General features: G+C 36.6%; 4 protein-coding genes and 1 pseudogene across 6 annotated transcripts; 3 read left to right on the forward strand and 2 right to left on the reverse strand.

Moving 5' to 3' along the window:
* Positions 1-1,171: 1,171 nt before the first annotated feature.
* On the forward strand, positions 1,172-7,154 carry LOC140811864 (kinesin-like protein KIN-14N). 2 transcript variants are annotated; one of them, XM_073169977.1, is made up of 17 exons: positions 1,172-1,558; positions 1,801-2,034; positions 2,200-2,344; positions 2,469-2,578; positions 2,676-2,795; positions 2,898-3,101; positions 3,940-4,149; positions 4,223-4,297; positions 4,438-4,584; positions 4,716-4,851; positions 4,945-5,054; positions 5,429-5,590; positions 5,666-5,877; positions 5,996-6,077; positions 6,163-6,267; positions 6,365-6,469; positions 6,645-7,154. In XM_073169977.1, exons 1-17 carry the CDS (start codon positions 1,517-1,519, stop codon positions 6,822-6,824), a joined length of 2,379 nt encoding a protein of 792 aa, XP_073026078.1. In that variant the 5' UTR covers positions 1,172-1,516; the 3' UTR covers positions 6,825-7,154. The 2 variants fall into 2 exon arrangements, with proteins under 2 accessions (XP_073026078.1, XP_073026079.1); XM_073169978.1 differs by having other exon boundaries at positions 1,523-1,652.
* Positions 7,155-8,600: 1,446 nt separating this feature from the next.
* On the forward strand, positions 8,601-11,016 carry LOC140811408 (transcription factor ILR3-like). Its single transcript, XM_073169258.1, has 5 exons — positions 8,601-8,995; positions 9,673-9,738; positions 9,976-10,053; positions 10,129-10,291; positions 10,511-11,016. Exons 1-5 carry the CDS (start codon positions 8,859-8,861, stop codon positions 10,778-10,780), a joined length of 714 nt encoding a protein of 237 aa, XP_073025359.1. The 5' UTR covers positions 8,601-8,858; the 3' UTR covers positions 10,781-11,016.
* Positions 11,017-11,200: 184 nt separating this feature from the next.
* LOC140811407 (uncharacterized) lies at positions 11,201-12,555 on the forward strand. The gene has a single exon (XM_073169257.1). The coding sequence runs from the start codon at positions 11,394-11,396 to the stop codon at positions 12,423-12,425; it is 1,032 nt and encodes a 343-aa protein (XP_073025358.1). The 5' UTR covers positions 11,201-11,393; the 3' UTR covers positions 12,426-12,555.
* Positions 12,556-12,709: 154 nt separating this feature from the next.
* LOC140811406 (probable galacturonosyltransferase 12) lies at positions 12,710-15,746 on the reverse strand. Of its 2 annotated transcripts, none has more exons than XM_073169256.1 (6): positions 15,143-15,746; positions 14,771-14,829; positions 14,432-14,587; positions 13,703-14,293; positions 13,318-13,620; positions 12,710-13,209 (listed from the first exon to the last, which is right to left on the reverse strand). In XM_073169256.1, the coding sequence occupies exons 1-6, from the start codon at positions 15,351-15,353 to the stop codon at positions 12,925-12,927; spliced, it is 1,605 nt and encodes a 534-aa protein (XP_073025357.1). In that variant the 5' UTR covers positions 15,354-15,746; the 3' UTR covers positions 12,710-12,924. The 2 variants fall into 2 exon arrangements, with proteins under 2 accessions (XP_073025357.1, XP_073025356.1); XM_073169255.1 differs by having other exon boundaries at positions 15,131-15,746.
* A 746-nt stretch (positions 15,747-16,492) lies between these two features.
* LOC140813267 (autophagy-related protein 18f-like) lies at positions 16,493-21,612 on the reverse strand (annotated as a pseudogene).
* Positions 21,613-22,186: the final 574 nt, after the last annotated feature.

Consider the following 22,186-nt stretch of genomic DNA (forward strand, 5'->3'; position numbering starts at 1 on the left):
TTCAATAACAAGACTTTTGATCAGAGTGTCTACATCTACATTTATAAAAATATACACTTATTATGCATATCACAGTTAGAACATTCGTTCGAATATTTATCGTCCAAATACCTTTTATAATAACAAGTAATGTGTTTGCATTTTTCGCTAGTTAGTTATATTTTATGCTTACATATTATGTGTGCATCATATTGTTTATTTCTGCACAGCATAATTAATAATACTCCATTTACTTGAAAATACTACAAACACCCCTTGTTTGATGTGAATACATTTTGGAGTCAATTTTGAATGCCATTTAATGCACAAAATGTTTCAAAAATTACTTCAAGAATAGCTACTGGTGACCAACATTAGGCAAGATGTGAAACATCAATAAACGACACTAATTAGGTGCAATGGCAAATGATTTGTTATTTGTAATTTAATATGTATATAGAAGAAGAAGGGTTGCATTAGAGTTACCACCTAGAAATGAATGGATGTGCCAACAACTAACACCCATGTACTATTATTTTTCTGTCCAGTTTCCCCATAGGACAAGTAAAGTGAAAAATTCTTGCTACCTGTTTGAAGCAACGGCAAAATATATATTATTCTATTTTTTTTGTACAACAATGACGTTTTATGTTCGAAAAAACAAATTCAACAAAATGGGATCGACAGTTTTTTGTTGTTGTTGTTGAAGTATACTGTGTACAAAAATGTGGGTAGGGATAATCGACTCGAGCCGAAACTTTGAATGCTTGAGTTTGATTCGTTTATAATCGACTTGAGTCGAGCTTTATTTAATGAATATATTCATGACTCACGTATTTATTCGAGATTAATAAATATAAATAGTTTAGTTATATATTTTTATTGTGTTATTTCGTTTTAAAAAGTACAATGCAGAGTATCGATGCAAGTAAAACATAAAATTCAATTACGGTAGAAAAAGGTATGCTGATATTTTCACTTTGTTCCAAATAAATTTTATTTTTTTAAATATTTTTTCAAATTATTCTCAGTATTTAATATTTATACCGACAAACGTTTCACAGTTATTTTTAAATAAAATAATAATAGGTACCAATCCAATGAAATTAGATGTAATCAGCCGGGGTATAACGGTCAAATCGGATCTTAACGAATCTATTTTTCCAGAGTACCGCCACTGTTCTTTTCAAAATTATTCAAAAAATAATCCTCACACAGACACACACACTCTCTCTCCAAACGCTCCCCCAACTTTCTCTCTCTTGCCGGAATTCCACACTCACCCTTCTTCAGTTTTAACGCTATTACATACGAAACCTGTTCGCGAGTACCCTTCTTCAATTCATAGGGATAAACAGATCAATTTCTCTGTTGTTCAACCTTCATTTGTGGCTGTATTGTGTTGCTGTGGTTCCTGCAATTCGAAGCATCCAAATTCTGGGCATAGCTTCGTTTACAATTTACCACGACCCCACCAGTATTTTGATCCCCTCGAATTCTCTTTCTCTATCCCTATCACCACGCACTCTTCATACATATGGATTCCAAGAACCAGAACAAGCCTCCTAGTCCTACACATGTGAGTTAAACACTAATTACTGTTGCGATTTGATAGCAGCTCACTCGAATCTGTTGTAAATTGGGGAAAATGGGATCTATTTGTGCTCACAAAAGTATGTTTGTTCTTCGATTTAGGATTATTATTGAGTTTTTGTTATGAAACATTTTTTTCTCTTGTTTTTGTCGTGGGTGAAGAGATTCGAAACATTTGGGGATGAGTTGTGATTCTTTTTTCTCCCCCTGTTACAATGTGATATTTAGGTTTCGATGGATAAAAGGCGGAGGATTGGAAACTCAAAAATGGCACCGAACACGGGTACACGAGCACAGACTAGACAAGCATTTTCGGTAGTTAATGGGGGCCAAGATCTGCCTCCTAATAGTGGGCCGCCAAGCAACTCTGGCTCTGAATGTGGTCTAATTGAGTTGACCAAAGAGGATGTGGAGGCACTGCTTACTGAGAAACCGAGAGTTAAAAACAAATATAACTACAAGGTACCACAATCATTTCTCAATATCCGTTTTATATTCTGATAATTATTTTGGACCGCACATGATTTTATGTTACATGGTAGTCTAATGAAGCAACTGCGAATGGGCTTCAGATTTCAAAGCATCAATGAGTTCTAGACTTGTTTTTTAATCCGTATCTTTCTGTAGGAAAAAAGTGAGCAGATGCTCGAGATTATAAAACGTCTCAAGCAATGTATCAGGTGGTTCCAACAGCTTGAAGGAAATTATGTGCTAGAGCAGGATAAGTTGAAGAATTTGTTGGACCTTGCTGACAAGAAATGCAATGACTTGGGTAAGTGTGTTCTTCATTTGCTTGTCCAATGTTTCGATTTTGCATAAGAATGATTGTTAGTCATTAATAAGTAAATCAATCTATAGATTTTATAATGAGTTCGGTCTTGTTAATTTTGTCACAGAGTTATTCATGAAGGCCAAGGAGGATGAATTGAGTTTAATTATCATGGAGTTGAGAAAAAATTTGGAGTCGCTTCAAGAAAAATTTGCCAAGGAAGAAACTGATAAATTGGTAAGGGATCCACAAATCATGAAATTACGAAAATGGCTTATAGATATCCGCATTGTGTTGCATGTTAAAGAACAAAATTATGAAATGCAATACACAGGAAGCATTGGATTCTTTGGCAAGAGAGAAAGATTCTCGACTTGCCGCTCAGAGATTGCAAGCTTCCCTCTCGGAAGACCTGAAGAGAGCACAAGAAGACAACGTTGGCGCAAACCAGAAGGTAAGTACTAAGTAGGTTAATTTGCCAGCATGCTTCCCATTGAGTATTTTTAGATGTCAAGGTGAAAATGTTCTCACCGTTGACTCTCTTTGCCTCCTACAGATACAATCATTGAATGATATGTACAAGAGGTTACAGGAGTATAACACAAGTTTACAGCAGTACAATAGCAGACTTCAATCTGAACTTCATGCAACAAATGATACGCTCAAGCAAGTTGAAAAAGAAAAGTCAGCAGTGATAGAAAATCTCAGCACTTTGAGGGGCCGTTATACCTCTTTGCAAGAGCAGCTTACGTCTTCTAAGGTGCCAGTTTTTACCACTTGGTTTGATGTTTTTAACTGTGGTGAGCTGATCAGTATGACCTGTCTTTGCGTGATTTTCTGAGTAGTGAATAATGATTGTTAGCCTGTATGCTTGTATGAGTTCATCCAGTGTTATATTCTATTTAATTTGTTACACCTGGATTACATTTTGAGGATAATGGAAGTCTGGTCTGAAGCATGTATTGAATTTTAAAGTTTATTATGATCTTCAAGTAAAGATATCTGCTTTACATCTTTGCTCATATGAAGAGTTTGAGTTCTTTTCTATCACGATCTTCAAGTACACATATCTGCTAAATAGGACGTATGGTTTCTATTCAAGATGTTACATAAATGTAGTGCGGTATTGTTTGATAGACATGAAAGTCAACTTGTCAAACTGTTGAGATGTTTACGATCATATCCCAGGCAGAAACAGTTGGCATCCCCTAAAATGAAAACAAACATTATTATCTAATTTCATTTTCGTTTCCTAAAAAACTTCCACTACCATTTTCACATATCTTATTATAATCATTACTATAAACCAGATATCTGTCATTCAATAAAAGGTTATTATTATATGATTTTCTTCCAAAATATACTGGTTTAGATTTTATTCTAACATCTGATATTCTTTATGTTTAAAGTAGCAATCTATTTCCCTGAAACATAAAAATGTCAAAACTTTTCCTAAAACGTTTTCACCAAATATCTTCACAGAATTTTCAAAACAATACAAAACTAACCCTTAGAAATTCTTATGTGGAAGTTGCTTTTTACGATTTTTACTGACATTTTTCCTCTTGCATATGTTTCTTCATGTTTGATCCTGGAAGAAATTACAAGATGAGGCTATGAAACAGAAAGAAGCATTAGGTAGTGAAGTTGCTTGTTTGAGAAGCGATCTGCAACAAGTAAGAGATGATCGGGACCGCCAGTTGTTGCAAGTGAGTGCTTTGACAGAGGAAGTAGAAAAATATAAAGAAAGTACTGGAAAATACTGTGCGCAGTTGGATACAATGGAGGCATCAGCAAATAATCTCGAGGTTTTACTTTTTCACACATTGTTGCTTATTTTATATCTAGAATGCAATTTTAACAAAATTTTATTTTTAAAAGTCTACATGCATGACTCAAAGTGAGGAAATTAAACGATTACAAGAGCAACTAGCTTTGACGCAGAAGAAATTTCAGGTTATTGTTTTATGCTTTATTTACTGTTGATATTTTTATTTTTGTCAATCTTGATACAGAATTGTAGCTACTGTAGAGTTGCATACATTTGCTAACCTCAGTGAAAGATTTTCATCCGATCTCATGAGTCATTTTGCCAGCTTTCTGATTTATCGGCAATGGAATCAAGACGTGAATTTGAGGAGCAAAACACTTTAATTATCCAGCTGCAGAATCGACTTGCTGACGCTGATTTGAAGATTGTAGAAGGAGAGAAACTTCGGAAAAAACTGCATAACACAATCCTGGTATTAGGTTTTGAGATTACTCTTTCAATTCATCCTAGTATAATTTTTTTGTTAGACTTAGTTTCTTTTTTGTTTGGCTGAATTAATTTAGTGATTTAATTAAGCTAAATGAGTTCCTTTTGTTAATGCAGGAGTTAAAAGGAAATATCCGTGTGTTCTGTCGGGTGAGACCCCTGTTAGCTGATGAATCTACATCTGACAGCAAACTTATATCGTTCCCAACATCAATGGAAACGCAGGGTCAAGGCATTGACTTATGCCAAAATGGTGAGTGTATTTTGTCGTAACTATCACACACACACACATTTAATTTTTCTCGATATCTCTCCTAATTCATTATTATTTTTATTTTCTTCAAAGGGCAAAAGCATTCTTTCTCGTACGACAAAGTTTTTATGCCTGATGCGTCCCAAGAGGATGTTTTTGTAGAGATATCTCAGCTAGTCCAGAGTGCCTTGGATGGTTATAAGGTTTTGCATTACCTACTGCACTCTATTATATGTAATTTATCCTCACATATACACGTGATTAATTAATGGGTCTTATGATACAGTTTATTTGATTGTTGTAATGGCTTAAAAAGTAAATTTTATTTTAGTTTGAGACAGCAAGCTTTTAATGGTTTGAAATTGTTTATTGATTTTTCATAATATGTTTATAAGGATTTATATGTTGAAGCTCCTTCAGAAGCAGCGAGCTCAACAAGCTAATTTTATTTCAGTTGTTTGCTATTTGTTCTGATTAAATCTGTGTGAAGAATGATTTGTTCTTGGTCGTCAATGAGAAGTCAATTCAACATAATGATAAAAAAAAGTTGTACTGACTTTACTACACTTTCCATCAGGTATGTATCTTTGCCTATGGACAAACTGGTTCTGGCAAAACTTATACAATGATGGGCACACCGGGAATTCCTGATCATAAAGGTTTGATCCCTCGATCACTGGAGCAAGTGTTTGAGACAAGACAGATTCTTCAATCTCAGGGATGGAAGTATGAGATGCAAGTGAGTAGTTTGTTTACTTTGTGTTGCCTCTTCTCTAAACTATGTGTAACGGATTCAAATATATTTATTTTGCAGGTGTCAATGCTTGAAATATATAACGAAACAATAAGAGATTTGTTGGCACCGAATAGATCAGGTTGTGATGCGTCACGACTAGATAATGCCGGAAAGCAATATGCCATCAAGCATGATGCAAATGGCAACACCAGCGTCTCTGATCTTACAATTGTGGATGTTCGTAGCAGTAGGGAGGTTTCTTATCTTTTAGAGCGCGCCGCACAAAGCAGGTAAAACCCCTTTACTTTCATGTTTTTTAGGCTTTATGAGCTTTGAATTTTTCTATGTCAATCCAAGAGGTTAATCTTCTCTCTTTTCGAAATTCTTGTTTTGTTTTGTATTTTTCAGGTCTGTAGGTAAAACTCAAATGAATGAACAATCTTCGAGAAGTCATTTTGTCTTCACCTTGCGAATAATGGGTGTTAATGAGGTATTTACACCTGTCTTAGATTCCATAATTTGGTTTTCAACTTACATTGCTACAACTCCCACATCAAACTCTTTTCTCTTTTTAGTGCACTGATCAACAAGTTCAAGGTGTGTTGAATTTAATTGATCTGGCTGGTAGTGAGCGTCTATCTAAAAGTGGTTCCACTGGGGATAGACTGAAAGAAACACAGGTGTAACTGAGCAACAACAATCATCTTCATTTTTTTTGTCAAAGTTCATGGCTTGGTCTTGACTGATTTACTTTTTTTGTCTATGTATATATATCAGGCCATCAATAAGAGCCTATCATCTCTAAGCGATGTCATTTTTGCCTTGGCTAAAAAGGACGAGCATGTACCATTTAGAAATTCCAAACTCACCTATCTTCTCCAGGTAAGCTGTGCCCTAACCTGGTTAAAGAGATGCTACCTTGATGGTATTGCCACAGATCCAAAGGCCTAGCTAAAGCAAAATTTCCCTCTGTTTTCGACCCCTTCTTCTCTTTTGTTTCAATGTGAAGCTAAGCTTGTGTTTAAACTGATCTTATTTTTTTTTCCCTTTTCTCTAGCCTTGCTTAGGTGGAGATTCAAAGACCTTGATGTTTGTCAACGTTTCACCAGATCCTTCATCTGCGGGTGAATCTCTATGTTCCCTTCGCTTTGCAGCAAGGGTTAACGCTTGTGAAATTGGCATCCCAAGGCGACAAACCAATTTAAGAACTACAGACTCTCGTCTGAGCATCGGCTAGGTAATTGATTGGCGGTCAATTGCATTGTTAGGAAATTGAGTGTTTATTTATGAAAACCTGTGGAATTTGAATTTTTTAACATGACGGCTGAAGGTGCTTTTAACTGCTTATAATTTGTATAGTGTAAGGAGTACGATACACCAGGAATGGTCTAAGCCCTGCTTTCACTGAATTGAGTTGTATCCAACCATACCTCTGTAGTTTGTAACGATAACAAGTTTGTGTGAAAAATCTGTACTTTTCAATACTTACCGTATCTGATGTTCAAATGTATACTCATGTTTTCTCGAACTATTGTTCTTGCCGAGAAAGCATGAAATTTTAGTTCTATTTTTGTATGTTAAAGCTTGAGAGTGGTAGATTGAAATGAGCAGCGAGGCGTGATCTATGAAGTAAACACCTTCATTAAAAAAGAATAAGAATTATTGATGTAGATGGAGGCAATGCTTACTACACTTTCTGTATGGATTCCACACATCACTTCCCACGAATGATATCATATTATCAATATATAATTGTTTTATTAGTTGAAATTTTGTTCTCGTTTTTTAATTTTTTCGTGATACAGCGGCAATTATAAATAAAAATTACCAAAACCGGCACAGACATGCATCTAATGAGGTCAGTCATGTATCAATTAAAACAATGGTGGAGATTCATAAAAGAAACCAATAGTTGGGCATCACTCAATTCTTAAAAAGGACTAAAATTAAAATAAAAAAAACCAAACTCTGAATCTCTCTTTTAGCAATACATTATGGGAAAACAAACTCATGAATGCTAACTCTAAGTATCCGAGGACACAATTGTCACACTAAAAAAATAATAATAAATTTTGTTTATATTTATCCGATGAAGATACGAAATAAAATATGTACACTAGCTGAGTTATTTAAAATATAAGCAACTCCTTTTAAAAAAAAGAAAAAGAAAAAGAAAAAAGAAACAACTCCCCAATTTAGAACAAGAACCAAGACATAAGACGTGACACCATCAAGGGAATAATGTCAATGTCATCTTGTAGCCTCTGACTGCAGCATTCCATCAAATTTGTTTAGTTCCGTTTTTTTTTTATAAAATTTGGTTACTCATTCAATTTTGTATTAATATCTTCCATATGAGGTTTTTTGGTAATTTATTACTGTCAATAACTTACGAAATCTGTAGCTAACGCACAAAACTCAAATGTTTAAAATTATATAATAATATCCCAGAACATGGGTAATTAACTTTTAGTGCATATTCTATGATTTTTTCCCTTAATTTAATCTTCCACACACATTCTTACATTTGAGTTCTTTTGGCATGTCACAAAAAGTGACAATAATTGAGCATCATTTTCCTCAAGCCCATTACAACCACACGTCTTCGATCCTTTTTCATCCCTATTCACAAATGGCAACCAGACACCTCAGAATTTCACAGAAATTAATCATTTATTAATTTATTTTTAGATAATGTTATTGTTATAATTGAATTTCGAACTAAGATTTAGTTTCAAAGACGAGATATTGACGTATATAATTAAGTCATTTTCTTAAAAGTACACTAATTTTAACTATTAAAACCAAATTCGAGTAAATATTAAAACCAAAGTCGAGTAAATATTTGATATTGAGCATAGGATTATTTATTTCTATGAACCGCAAAATATTAATAATAACCATTGCACAATGTGAGTGGAGAAAATAGTGCGTCGCCACTTGCTGTGGCTGGTGTCTGATTCCTCTGGGGAATATCTTTTTCATTTTTAATCGCTTATTATAATCTTATATTATCTTTATTTACTAAAAAAATCCCAATTTGCTTCGGATTTTCGCCCTAAAATGTGTGATATAGTAAATTATTAAAAACCACTTTCCCATTTGGATTTCCAATGTCCTCTTACGACTCACGTGAGAATCAGTTTTCTTCTCAAATCATTTCCGAAATCGCCCAATCGATCCCCCTAGCTTCCATCAATCCATTCAATTTTCCATCGTTGGATTCTATCTCTTTCAACGCTTTCCCTTTTTTACTGGCTGCTGGTCGGAAATGGTGTCTCCGGAGAACACGAATTGGCTTTACGATTATGGGTTTGAGGATATCCCTGTTCTAGATGCCAATTTATCTGCTCCAAATTCTGGGTTTTCTTGGTCCGTGCAAGCCTTGAACGGCTCATCGAATGTCGGGTAATTCAAGATTATGACACATTTGTTCCTGTGATTGATAAATATCTGGTCTTTTGCGAGTTTCTTTCATTCCATTTTGGACAATCGCGCGCCTAAGAATTTGTCGGAGGAGGTGGATAGATATTAAGGGGCGGGGAAGAAGCTATAATTTTTTAAAAATTTAGACATGAAATTTTAGTATTTTGGGTGTCTGAGGGGTGACCCAAGGGTTTCATTGTCGGCATGGTTGTATGTGTCTTTGTACAAGTATTTATTGGAGTTTTATGTATTTGTTAGGATATATGGAGAATTTTCTTGGAATTTTGATTATTTACCAGTAAACTCGTTGTCGTAGATGGGAGTTGGGATTGAGTGGAACCAATTGTTATGTGAATTACTCAAGTCCGATAATCAATTTAATTTGTTATATCGTGTGGGAGTAAGATGCTATGAAGTAGGTGTTTGAAATACTATGGACGCTGATGGTCTTTTATTCGTTATAACATGAGAACGTCGAAGCACCTAGCTCGTTGTTGAGATTGATTGCTTTGTTGTGGTTCCGAAGAACTTGCAATTTATATACAGCTGCATCACTCTTGTTTCGCTGTACTTCTTTTATTTCCATAGCTTTTTCATACAGTAAGCAATATCTATCACCATCATAGTGTTATTTATATTTTGATATTATCTGTTGCTAGTGTGGAAATTGATGGTTGCTCATTTGAAGAATCAGGGGTTCAGAAGGAAACTGGCTCAAAAAAGAGGTATATAAAGTTTGGATTTTGTTAAAGAGAAAGGGGTGGCCAGTTCCGCTCTGTATCCTAATTTTGAATTCGACAGGGGTTTTTGTGAATAAGGACAAAGTACCAAAAATTAATCTTGAACTTATAAAGATAATCAACTTATGATGCCATGTAAATATAAAACTATATTGATGTTTACGTAAGTCTTTTTCTCTCAATATCGATCTGTGGTTGTCTGACATTTTCTACTCTTCATAGATCTCGAACTGAATTGTGTACTCCATCAAGTTCCAAAGCATGCAGAGAAAAACAACGGAGGGATCGGCTAAATGACAAGTACTTGCATGCCCTTTTGTGTTCCATACTTGTTCTATGTTTTACTCTTCAGTGACTTAATTGTGCGCCTTTTAGGTTTCTGGAATTGGGTGCTGTCCTAGAGCCGGGCAGACCTGCCAAAACAGACAAGGCTGCCATTTTGGTTGATGCTGTTCGAATTGTGAATCAGCTGAGAGGTGAAGCTCAGAAGCTGAAAGACTCAAATTCAGATCTCCAGGAGAAGATTAAGGAGCTTAAGGTAGGGCTGGTTTTCTCATCCTTCACTTTGCAGATGATTCTCTATCAATTTCATGATCAAAGGATGATTTTAGCCGACTAGAAGCTTACTCGTATTTAACAAGAAGTAACTATCCACGTTTTCTGTGTTTCACCATGTTGAATTGCTGATAGGGATCATGGACTTTGAGTTGCAATCAATCTTATTCTATTTCTGTGTGTGTTTTGCTGATGAGGATAGGCTGAGAAAAATGAGCTTCGTGATGAAAAGCAAAGGTTAAAGGTTGAAAAGGAGAAGCTAGAGCAACAACTCAAGACGACAACTGCCCCTCAACCTGGCTTTTTACCGGCCCCTCCCCCAATTCCCGCCGCATTTGCTGCTCAAACCCAAACATCTGGCAACAAATTGGTGCCTATCATCAGTTACCCTGGGGTCGCGATGTGGCAGTTCATGCCACCTGCAGCTGTTGATACTTCTCAGGACCATGTCCTTCGCCCACCGGTTGCCTAAGTTGGCAATGGTGTCCTGCAATGGTGCCATCCGAGTAGTGGTCCAATTGTTGAAATCATTTGTCTTTGTTCTTGTCTGTTTTAGTTTTTACTAAACCTTCATGCCTGGGATCTCATGGATAATTGGGACAATTACGATTGTCCTTGCTTTAATTTAGTTTGTTCTGGTCACTACTTGTACACTTCAGTAATCTATTATGTTGCATTTAAATTTTCATAAAATTTCTTCCGGCAAAACGAATCCTTTAAGTCTGAGCAAGGTGCTTGTCGATTGGTAAATATATACGCCCAAGCAAAACTGCTCTTTCCGGGGAATTGCTAGATTGCCACGCGGTGAAAAAGTGTCCATATTTTAAAATAAGATACAAGAACTTACAAGTTCTTAAAATAATTTATAAGCTTTTATGAAGATGTAAGAGTTATATGACACTAAACATAGGCAAACAAGTATAGCTGAGTTGACCAGTTTGATGGCAGCAAAGAAAATTCTAAACTATTATCCAGATTTCTTGAGGCTCAAAATTTTTCCATCTGTTTATCCTAGTAGCTACTTCAATTTGCTAACTGCAATTCACAAACAGAATGACTTCTGTTTTTGACATCTAGAAATTACAATGGCTTCCGAACTGTTGTCGAAGATGATTCCTGTGCAAACTACCATAACTTCAAAACCTTCATCCAATTTCAAACCAACTACAACTCCCCCGTTGTCTTTTTTGTTTGCATCGCAACACGAGCAGAATCATTGCTCTATGTTTATCTTCCACAAAAATGAGAAGTCTTCGCTAAAATCAAGAATCTTGCATCTAGTCCCATTATGTTCCATATCTTCTTCCAATCCGCCATCCACAAAAGAAGAAGCCATTCTCCAAGCAAAGACTTCACTTTTATCCACCTTAGAGAAACCCCTCAACAACCCGAAACTCGCAGGAAAGCTCAAGAAATTGAAGCAGCCAAGATTACGCGTCGAAATTCCGATAACTGACGACTCACCCGCCTCGCTCTCTCAATTGGCTGTTGAGATATTTGGAAGGATGCCCATTAAAAGAAAAGGCCCTCAAATCCAAAGTCTAATTGTATGGCCAAACCAGAGCTTTACTGAATCTGCCATTAACGCCTTTGATTCTCGCTCCTTGGGCGTTCTTGTCCAAAACGTTGACATTTCATCAATTCTTGACGAGGATGTCCGAACTGTGAATTCGGCTGATGTAGCTGTGTTCATGGCACCCGAGACTTCTCAATTGGCGGTGATGAAGACAGTTACTGACAGCTTATACCCAAAGCCAGTTGTGATTTTCAACCCCAAGTGGGCATTTGAAGAGGAGAGAGAATTCGATGAGCTGAGTGGTTTTGTTGGCTCATTCGAGGTGGTTTATTCGTTTATAGGGTTGGAGGTTAGAGGGATTTTGAGTAAGAGGAAAGGAGTAATCTTTAAGTGTGTGAGTGATGGTGTTTTAAGTGGTGAGAAATGGGATGTTTTGGTTGAGGAAGAGGGTCAGTTGAGAGTTGTTTCGAGGTTCAAAGCACGACCTTCCATCACCGAGGTCGAGAATGTTTTGTATAATCTAATGGCTATCAACTCCCCAGTTACAAAATCTGCCAAGTTCTTGAAAAACTTGGTTTCAAATGTAACTGGCAAGAAGTAATCGAAAATGTGCAATTGAGAATGCTTTCCGATGATACACGTCTTGTTTTTTCTTGGTGCTCTGAGAATTTTCATGATCTTTTGTATAATTCGATAAATTATGACGAAAGGAAATGTTGCTTGATTGATAACTTAGCTTTGTTTTTTTGTGATTCATTCTCTCTTCTTTTTCACCTGTCTTCAGTTTCTTTACTCGTAAATGCTAAGATACAATAATATCAAGACCTAAGAAAAGGACTGTTTACAGAATTTTGATGCCTGAGTCTGGGGTTTTTGACAAATACGAATGCACAAGAACTTGAATGTTCCTTCTTAGAATATGTTAAAAATTGAATGAATGCAATATAACAAGAACTTATTAGAAAAGAGATCTCAAAATTTGAATCCTCCTCTCCTCTGTCTCAGAGATCATTAAAGCTATGAAAAACTCTACACGCATTTCCGGCTATCTCATTTACAGGGGTAAAGAGACTAAGAGTGTTTTCTTAGATAAATTTTATCTATGATGCCCTTATATGACAGCCCTTTATTAATTTATCAGAGAAGTCAATATATTTTGTCCATAGGGGCCGCAGCTGTGGAAATGCTATATCTAGCCAAGGCTTCGCTCTGCCATTAAAATGGATGACACCAGCATTAGCAGCATCTGTAAAGGTAGTATTTTCCTGGTACCCTAATCCAAGCATGTGCCAGAACGGATCAATAACGTGGACATGACCATGAAAAGCTATTAGACCAGGAGGTAAGGTTCCAAGCTGCCACAAACTTAAATCCGACTTCAAATTCTGCAACAGTGAGAAAAGGCGTAATCAGAGAATCTGACAGTGTGCATATTTTATTTTGACTACTCCTAAATGAAGAAAGTGTCTCCAGATGTAATCTTAAGATGTTACCTCTTCTAGCCAGTAATGGTATGTCTTACTTATGTTTGTTTGTCTCCAAGCATCTAGATCAAAAATGTTCATGCCATAAGCCCATGCACATTCATTAGGATCAAAGTTCTTCTCTATCAGAGGATGGGAAAAGTTCAAATAGCTTTTGAGTTTCTTTGACATCACAAATTTGTCCACTCCTTTACATGTTTCAACCGCTCCATTGACCTTTCCATTCATATCAATGTCCCACAAAGGTGAAAGGTCAGTTTGAATCACAATGTCGTCATCCAGGAATACTACTTTGTTTAGACTTGGAAACAACTGCAGCAAATTTGTACGCAGCTAATTTTAATGTTTTCAGAAACTTTGGAGGGCAATGTGATTTCTAATTTTCAAGACTCACCTCAGGTAAATGTATCCGAATGTGATTCATCAATGAATTGTACTTGGGGCTGAGTGCTTGTAACTTTGCTGCGATAATATATGGTTTTTCAGTATTATTTGCCACAATAGCTGACGAACCGCCCCTAAACCGTGATCGCAATTTTTGATCTTTCTCCATTGCCTCCAGAACCGGGACCTTTCCCTTCGCAAACCAATCAAAATGATGCAAGGCTTTGACCTCTATAATTGCAGGTGTTAGAGGGTGTAGCGAGAACCAAGCCTGCATTGGGTAGTAGGTCTTTCTATCGGTTATTATGTGGAGGACAAATTTTTCCGGGTGCAATGAATTTTGAACAAGTGATGATGCCACAACAGCCGCAGCAATTATATTGTCAGAAGCAAGGACAAAGTGAAAGAACGAGTTATCAACAAGACCAGGTACAAATTCTGCTGAAGGAATCTGGAGTCGAGCATGAGCGTTAGTAGAGTGCTCATTTGCCAGTCTTAGAGCAAGGCAATGAAGCTGCTTAGGGATGCTGCTAGAGGCGACGTGGCGATACAGGTATTCCTGAATTTTTGCAGTTCTTGTTCTTTGTTCAAGTAGCAACACCTGTAATAAATATGGAGATCAGTTAATTGTCACTAGCAATAGAGTATCTTATTTATGAAGCATCCTCACACTGATAAAGAAAATCATAAGTATTCAAGATAAATTAGTTAATCAGAATAAAGTATTGGTGCATAATACCATAGCTTTGAGTTTAGCAGCAAAAGTCTTAGCATCAGGTCTTTCATCCTTTATTTCTGCTATAAAATCTTCCAGCGTTTGGGGAATTTCTTGTCCTGCTTGTATTTCATTTTCGTTTACGGGTTCTTCCAGTATTTGGTATATTACTTCAGGAACCTGACAAGAACCAAGTATATTTTCACCCTTATAAATCAAATTCAAAGGTGCGAGCAAATAGAGAGATCATTTTAATGTTCCGAATTCAGGGTCACAACTCAATGCTGCCAAGTGTTACAGATTTATAAAGTAATTTCCATGTAATCATCATGTCAAAGTAATTTAATTTACGGATTCACGTACAGCTGATGATTCAAGTCTTCTTCCCATATTTCTCGGACCTAATTTTTTCCCCAAGCAACCTACATTTAATCAAGACAAGAAAGCAGGATTTATGAGAAAACAAGTAATGGCTGCTAGAATCTGTAGATTGATCATTGTTGGTTAAATGAACATCAAGGATCCTGGATATCGAGGACTAAGACAAGAGATGAGCAGTATACTTTCAACTCTGCATCTGTGATTTTTTTTTTGTTTCTTGGACATACGTGCTCAAGTTATTATTAGTGTGAACATTCACAATTTCAAGAGACCATTTAATCTGTGCCTCACCCTTAGAAACATTTAAAAAAAAGTTACAGATTTTTGTAGATATATTGATACCAATTGACATACGTATTGTTGAACACTTGGTTTCTCCATCAATGGTATCAACTGCAGTTAACACAAACATGAACCGGAGAAGAAAGGTGAAGAGCAAAAGAGCATAGAAAAGCATTCTATACGACAATCGTCTCGAACCAATCTTCATTTTGATCAACTCCTTAACATTTTTTGCCGGCAACAAAGTAACATGCCTCAAGCTCGGAGATATATGTAGCTGCATTTTCAAGAACACACAAAAAAAAAAAAAAAAGAAATCACAGATTCTAGCTATCAATGATTCATTTGCCTGCTGATAGCCTCTAAATGTTAGAGAGAAAAGCTCTTTTTGTGAGAGCGTTTAGGGTTGCTATCCATCACCTAATCTTGCTTAGCATGAAGGTTATATATGTATTGAAGTTTTTGTTTAATTATGTTTTTATTTTCTCAGTCGGGGTTAGTAATATTTTGGACGGGGAAGAGTAGGAGGTTGTTTGATGGAAAAAGACTGGAGACTGAGAATGTTTTGCATGGTGGCTTGATTTTGAAGAAGGGAAGTTAGAAAAAAGAGACAGAAATATGATTTTTGAATTAAATAGTGTTGCTTCACTTGGCCTCCACATGAACTGCATATTGAAAATTGCTGTTGTCTTTCGAACTGTTATTTGACATTAACATAGTTTCTAAATGGAAAATGACTTCTATTTGTCCCTCGTTTCTTATTTTCTTTTAATTACGTAAAAACTGGAGAGTTTTTTTTTAAAAGAACAAACAATTAGACTCAATAATTTTATTGAGAGAGAATAAAACTCCGGATTGAATTTATGGTTTAATTAAACCAAAATATATTAAACTTGAGAATTCTTTTTTAGAAAGTAATGAAAGATTGTAGTTCTCGTCCTAGTATGCCTATTTGTTGCTCGGATATGGAACCGTGACATAATCCTCTCCATCAAAAAATTTATATTATAATAAGTGAGTGTCACCCAAGTTTGCCCATGCTCCAAATAATTCAAACACACTAACAATTCCCGGAAAAAATAAATTGAAAAACGTGACGGTCAAATGCTACAAATCAGATGGTTCTACTATTATTGACATTAACCAGCCAATTATAGGATCCCACCACCGATTTATATCAGTAACACTTCTCTTTCAACGCGCCACCATAACGGAGACCCACATTCTGAAACTTATGGCGGAGAATAAAAGATAGCTTCCACGCCTACAAGAGAGATGTCGTCGAGTGTTATCTCAGATGCAAAAGAAATTTATCATTAACCTGGTCCAACGATCGACATGTAGCAAAACAAACAGAGAAAACAAGAGGATGCACACGACTATATAGCACTTCAAACCGGATTGGAAAAAAAAGAAAGTACCTTAGTCAAACCGGTTAGTTTATGCAAATTAGTCTCCATTTTTCACAGGAATCTATATTATTTACAAGGTGTAATTGGTTGATTCTCAGAGTGATCTCTAGTGTTTACAATCTCAAGCCGAGCATTTGCCAATGGAGAATCATTGTTCGTATTTACAACACCCCTGCTTTTTTCGGTGGACAACTGAAGTCCATCATGCCCTGCTTCGTCACCAACCTTGTCCACCTTGTTACCCACAATTTCACCAGTGTTTACGGGGTCAAAAGAACCGGAACTACTCATGCAGGCGAATGCGCCATTCTCGGACCACTGTAGATGCCCATTGCTGTTGCACCTGACGAATGAGAAATGTCGCTTAAAATTTCAGTTTCAGTGAGATGAAGGAGGAAAAATGTAGAAAGAAGCGACCAAAGAACCATCACAACACACCTCCCCTGTTGAGATTTGGGAGCTTGAAGATAAAAAACTGGAACCAAGTCTTTTGGTCTGGCTTCAAGCACGCAAATGGGTACTCTTTCAATCTCAACCTCTCCCTCTCCCAAAACGTCATTTGTATTAATATCATCAGCCAACATTGACTGAAAATATATGTACAAAGGTAGTACAAGAACACAAGGATGTCACTCATCAAAGTGATCATTAAATGTTACTCGGAACTATCTCAACATTACTGAAATTGTGAAGTACCTTAGATCTAGCCCATAACGGATTCTGGATCTGATGCATTTGAAGCTCAGCTTCACATATAGACATCCTACGCCTTTCTTCAGTGATAATATTTTGTTTCATGGCAGTATCCACAATGCTGGAAAATAGAGTATTTTTCTGTTCCATTCTTTCTGGAAAGACTTTACAGCTATCAGAATTTCCATTTTCACCACACATATCAATATTGTCTTCGCTCTCCTCGCGATTTTGTTTTTGACAAACATCCCATTTTTGCATTGCCTCCACTACTATCCTTGAATCACCAGAGATTAGATTCACAAGTGGTGATTATGGGCAAACCCCTTGTACCATTAAGAGCAGGAGATATGCTCAGAGCATATTGTATCAGGCAACCAGAAGGAGAGAAAACAAGTAAATAATAGCTTTTTTTTCACAGAATCTACATTCATATCATTGCCTTTACAATATTGGAAAGCTGATGCAATCGCTCCGGAGAGTGAATTAATGCGCCAAGTTGCAGCTACAGCAGCACCACTTACTGAATTTTTCCAACCATTATTTCCGTTCCTTATTCGGCTAACAGCAGAAAGTGTAAGTGGAGGGCCAGATGCGCAGATGTTTCGTTGAGTCAACTCTTGCAATCCTGAATCAGGTGACCCACGAACTGGAGTGTTTGAAATCAAGCTGGATCCATTATTTTTTACACGATAAGCATCGGCTGATTCAAAACTAACCAATCCGCCAGAAGGAGAAATAACAAAAAGATGGCTTGTCCCTCTTGAGGAACTGTTCAAAATCCAATTACTGTTACAACTGAAGCTAATATCTTGTATAACCTGAAAAAGTATGAACCAAGAGTCTAATTCACTGCATAGAAGGTTGCATGGATAGAGAATTATAATCCTACTCTTACAGCATTTGTGAAACCACGTTGCAGCCGGTAAAGGGGAACGTAAGAAATCCCAGAAGCAGCTCCAGATGATCCTCCTCCAGAAAGTCCAGGCATTATTCGAAAAACATTAATGTTGTGACCTTGGACGGAAGCTGTCACTAAAAGAGTACTGCTGGGATCAAAGCATAATGAAAAGATAGGACTTTTATGTGCCCTAAACTAAGCGATAACAGTTTTCCTAACAAGGTCTCTGACAATTACCTGATAGGGAATTTATGGACTATATTTAGCTCAACATAATATCACACTGCAATCATGGATGTACAGGCATTAAATGGAGAGCACACAAGAAAAGTCAGACAGAAAACCCGACAGTTTGAACAGGATAAACTTGCGACAAAAAAAACGCCAACTGATGTATGGTAAAATGCACTAGCATTGCAATTTTTTCTAGTATCTATGCATTCGGTCAAGGTTCGAGACAGAAAATACCAAATTAAATAAAATAGTTTAGTTACCTTGACAACAACACAAAATAAATCATATGGCAAAAGTAACGGAACCAAGGAAAATCCAAACACTTTTTTTTTATAGGTTAGTACTTTGACTAACACATGAGAAGAATGTGGCATACCATGCCAACGCTGTCTGCATCATGGGAAAATCCATTAGCAACACTGTAAACCTTTATTCGGGAAGTCTCGGATTGACAATTATTATCTTCAGATAACAGATCAGAGTAATACCTCGATAGCTTATTATAACCAAAGTCCCCTAAAGTCAATATACCAGCAGCAAGTTGTTTGCTAGACTCTTTTGCATAATACGCAACTAGGCTTCCATTGGATGTGGGATTGGGGTAGCTGGCTAAGGGATTAAGATTTTGTGGACTAACATGCCCAAATTTTGAAATCTCCACTTGAGTCCCACTATAAGCCATCCAGAGGGAACCAACCGCAAGGGGACCAAAACCTTTATTTTCTGACCCATTACACCCCGTAACAACAGGATTGGTAAGGATTGTATACTGTCTCTCTAATTTAAGAGCATCAAAACAATGTACCTGTAAAACCGGCATATCATATCCCAAACAAGCCCAAATAGCATGTCGCAACATAGTACAGCATAACCCAAGGATTCAAGAAGAGGCAGAACATACCTGAGCTGATTGTAAAACAGCAACAACTCGAGAGCTGCATCGCACCAAATGGACAACTGATCTAAATCTTAAAAGATGTACATATGATTGAGATCTCAATGAATAAAACCAAACCAAAGTTGAAGCACAACTACTGTTATTTGGCCCAGGACACTGTTGGACAGAACGGTTGTGAAGAACGCCAGACCTTTCCGGAAAGTTATCATCTCCAGTAAAAGATCCATCAGCACATATAATCAACAATGGGCGGCTGTCAGAAAATTTATCTGCAGTTTGCTCAGATGAAATTGGTTTTGGTAACATTGGCATGAATGAAACAGGTCCATCATTCCTAGAGACTAGATTGTGCACATAGTCCGCTACTTCAACATCCCAAACCTGAAATCCATCGCCGTACCCTAGCAAGAGAGCTTGTAGTGTGATGCCTCAATTCAAGTTCTAATTTGTCAAATCCAGCCCACAAAACCTAAGGAGAATAATTGGGGGTAAAACTAAGTAAGATGCACAAAGGAATTCCCATCTAAGTGGATCTAACATTTATAGCAATTATAAATAATTTAGGATGAGATGAAAAAGGAAGCTACCACATCTTTGCATTAACATTGAACAATTCAATACTACAAATGATGAAGATCGCAATTTTAGGATGCTAGCTAGTAGCTAGCGGTGTCAAACCAGATTAGTGGAGCTGAGATATCAAATGGTAATAATAACATCAATAAAAAGTCCCATGCAATCACCCATTGCATTGAAGTTTATTCTGTTGGATTTGAAAACAATTCAAGGACTACTTGCACAGGAGTAGAGATATCATATGGTAATAATAACATCAATAAAAAGTCCCATGCAATCACCCATTGCATTTGAAGTTTATTCTGTTGGATTTGAAAACAATTCAAGGACTACTTGCAACCTGTGTGGCTTTTTCTATAAAGCCTAGCGACAATCAGATTATAAAAGCGAGTGATGCACCATTTAAAATGTTTTTTATCCTCAAGCAGTCATGCTTAGTTCAAAAGGTTTCTTTCATTTTTTTTGTCACAAGTAAATGCTAAAATGTTTGAAAAGCTGGGTTTCAATAATTTCAAAAATGTGTAGACTAAATAATGAAATTGTCTTGAACTTGTCCATGTGGTCATATTGATATCACTTAAAAATTACTGGTAGTACCGCTTATAATCTCGTCAAATGCTACCAGCAGCATCACTTTCAACGCACACTGCAGCACACAATGCAGTGTGAATCTAAACTAATATAGTACATATTTCAAAAATAAAAATTAACACTTAAATGGTAAGAAAAATATCATATGTGATATATCAGCAAAATGGAAACAGAGCTTTTTCAAATTCAAAACAAGGTTACTTGGGAGGAATACCAAATCAGAACCCGGTAAAAAAATTCGAGTCTGGGGTCTCAAAAGAAACTAAATCTCCTTAAGTCCACAACACAAGTTGCATAGCCCGAAAGAAGTTTTGGAACACACAAACAAACAGAATGTCCATGATTTCCATCCCTGGGAATCCCCCATAATTCAAAATTTGTAAAACACCACATTAATCAGTGGCGATGGTATGCCAAAAATTCAAACTGTGATCGATTTAAAGGAATCAGGCAACTGGTTTAAGGAAATTTCAGTTGCCAAGAACCAAAGTTATCCTATTTTAAGAACACAATGACCTTTTACTAGAAATTCAGACTTTACAGGAAAAGAATCAGCAATCCAACATGTAAGGCATTACACAACAAGAAAAGCTATATTTTCCAACCTTTATCATGCGTATCCAAGGTGAAGAATCAAGAAATGAAAAAGAGGTACTTTAGAATCCCACCTGATCGTGGCTTTTCTCACTGTCCCTCTCGCCAATAGAGGATGTCGCAGACCTCACACATGCGGCCACAGTACCTGAGGAAACATTTTTCAGGTAACCCAAAAGAGATTTAAACGATTTAGGAATGATCCCATTATTGCCTTCCCCGACCGTGGCACCAAAGCTTCCATATCAACTCCAACTCCACTTCTTCTCTGACCATCATTCTTCATATCAAGGCGGAAAAACCTAAGGAAGAAAGTCCACACAGCAAACTCCAACAGCCCACCAACCACAGCTACTCAGCTCGCTCAACACTCTTACGACCATAACCTCCGCAAACTTGCCTGTTCCGAGCAAAATTAATTAATAGCCCAGTTCAGATCATATATGACCTTAAGTTTACAGGTGTCCGCATCATTAGCTTCCAAGACAATTACAAAAACCATGCAAAACACAACAAAGCCAGCGGTTTAATGATACATACCCCACCGCCGAGCTCTTATTGAGTTTAAAAAGATTGAAATTGTACGATTTTACCAGTTATAAATTTTTGAGAAAAAAATGACAAGCTAAATCCTAAGTGATAAAAGTTTTTATTTTGATAAAGAAGATTCAATTTAATTACATGCTATTCTTCATTGCCATCTTGCATTTGATTACCTATCTCAGTACCATGCCAAGAATAGCGCAATTTATCTAGAGTGACTCATGTGAGACCGTTTCACGGATCATAATCTGTGAAACAGGTCAACCCTACTCATATTCACAATAAAAAGTAATATGTTTTCGATAAAAATTTGTGTGAGACGGTCTTACGGGTCGTAGTTGTGAGACGAATCTCTTATTTGGGTCATCCATGAAAAAGTATATTTTTTATGCTAAAAGTATTACTTTTTATTGTGAATATGAGTCGGATTGATCCGTCTCACAAATTATGATCCGTGAGACGGTCTCACATAAGACCCACTCTACTTTTTCATGGGTGACTCAAATAAGAGATCCATCTCACAAATACGATCCGTGAGATCGTCTCACACAAGTTTTTGCTGTTTATTTAATAAAAATAAACCGACAATTATACGCCTCTTTCGAACTGTTACCCGTTTAAGAATCCCTAGATCTGAAGCATGGTACTGAGATATTATTGTCTATATCCAAATT

Source organism: Primulina eburnea, chromosome 14, assembly GCF_022965805.1.
Source record: "Primulina eburnea isolate SZY01 chromosome 14, ASM2296580v1, whole genome shotgun sequence".
In the NCBI taxonomy this organism is placed as follows: domain Eukaryota; kingdom Viridiplantae; phylum Streptophyta; class Magnoliopsida; order Lamiales; family Gesneriaceae; genus Primulina; species Primulina eburnea.

Coding starts and splice junctions, on each gene's coding strand:
- LOC140811864 (XM_073169977.1), top strand. CDS start 1,517: ATGGATTCCAAGAACCAGAACAAGCCTCCTAGTCCTACACAT. Junction 2,345..2,468: donor CAAGAAATGCAATGACTTGG/GTAAGTGTGTTC, acceptor ATTTTGTCACAG/AGTTATTCATGAAGGCCAAG. Junction 4,852..4,944: donor CATTGACTTATGCCAAAATG/GTGAGTGTATTT, acceptor TTTTCTTCAAAG/GGCAAAAGCATTCTTTCTCG.
- LOC140811408 (XM_073169258.1), top strand. CDS start 8,859: ATGGTGTCTCCGGAGAACACGAATTGGCTTTACGATTATGGGTTTGAG. Junction 8,996..9,672: donor AACGGCTCATCGAATGTCGG/GTAATTCAAGAT, acceptor ATCTGTTGCTAG/TGTGGAAATTGATGGTTGCT. Junction 9,739..9,975: donor GAAACTGGCTCAAAAAAGAG/GTATATAAAGTT, acceptor TACTCTTCATAG/ATCTCGAACTGAATTGTGTA.
- LOC140811407 (XM_073169257.1), top strand. CDS start 11,394: ATGGCTTCCGAACTGTTGTCGAAGATGATTCCTGTGCAAACTACCATA.
- LOC140811406 (XM_073169255.1), bottom strand. CDS start 15,353: ATGCAGCTACATATATCTCCGAGCTTGAGGCATGTTACTTTGTTGCCG. Junction 14,830..15,130: donor AACAATACGTATGTCAATTG/GTATCAATATAT, acceptor GATTAAATGTAG/GTTGCTTGGGGAAAAAATTA. Junction 13,621..13,702: donor TTCGGATACATTTACCTGAG/GTGAGTCTTGAA, acceptor AATTTGCTGCAG/TTGTTTCCAAGTCTAAACAA.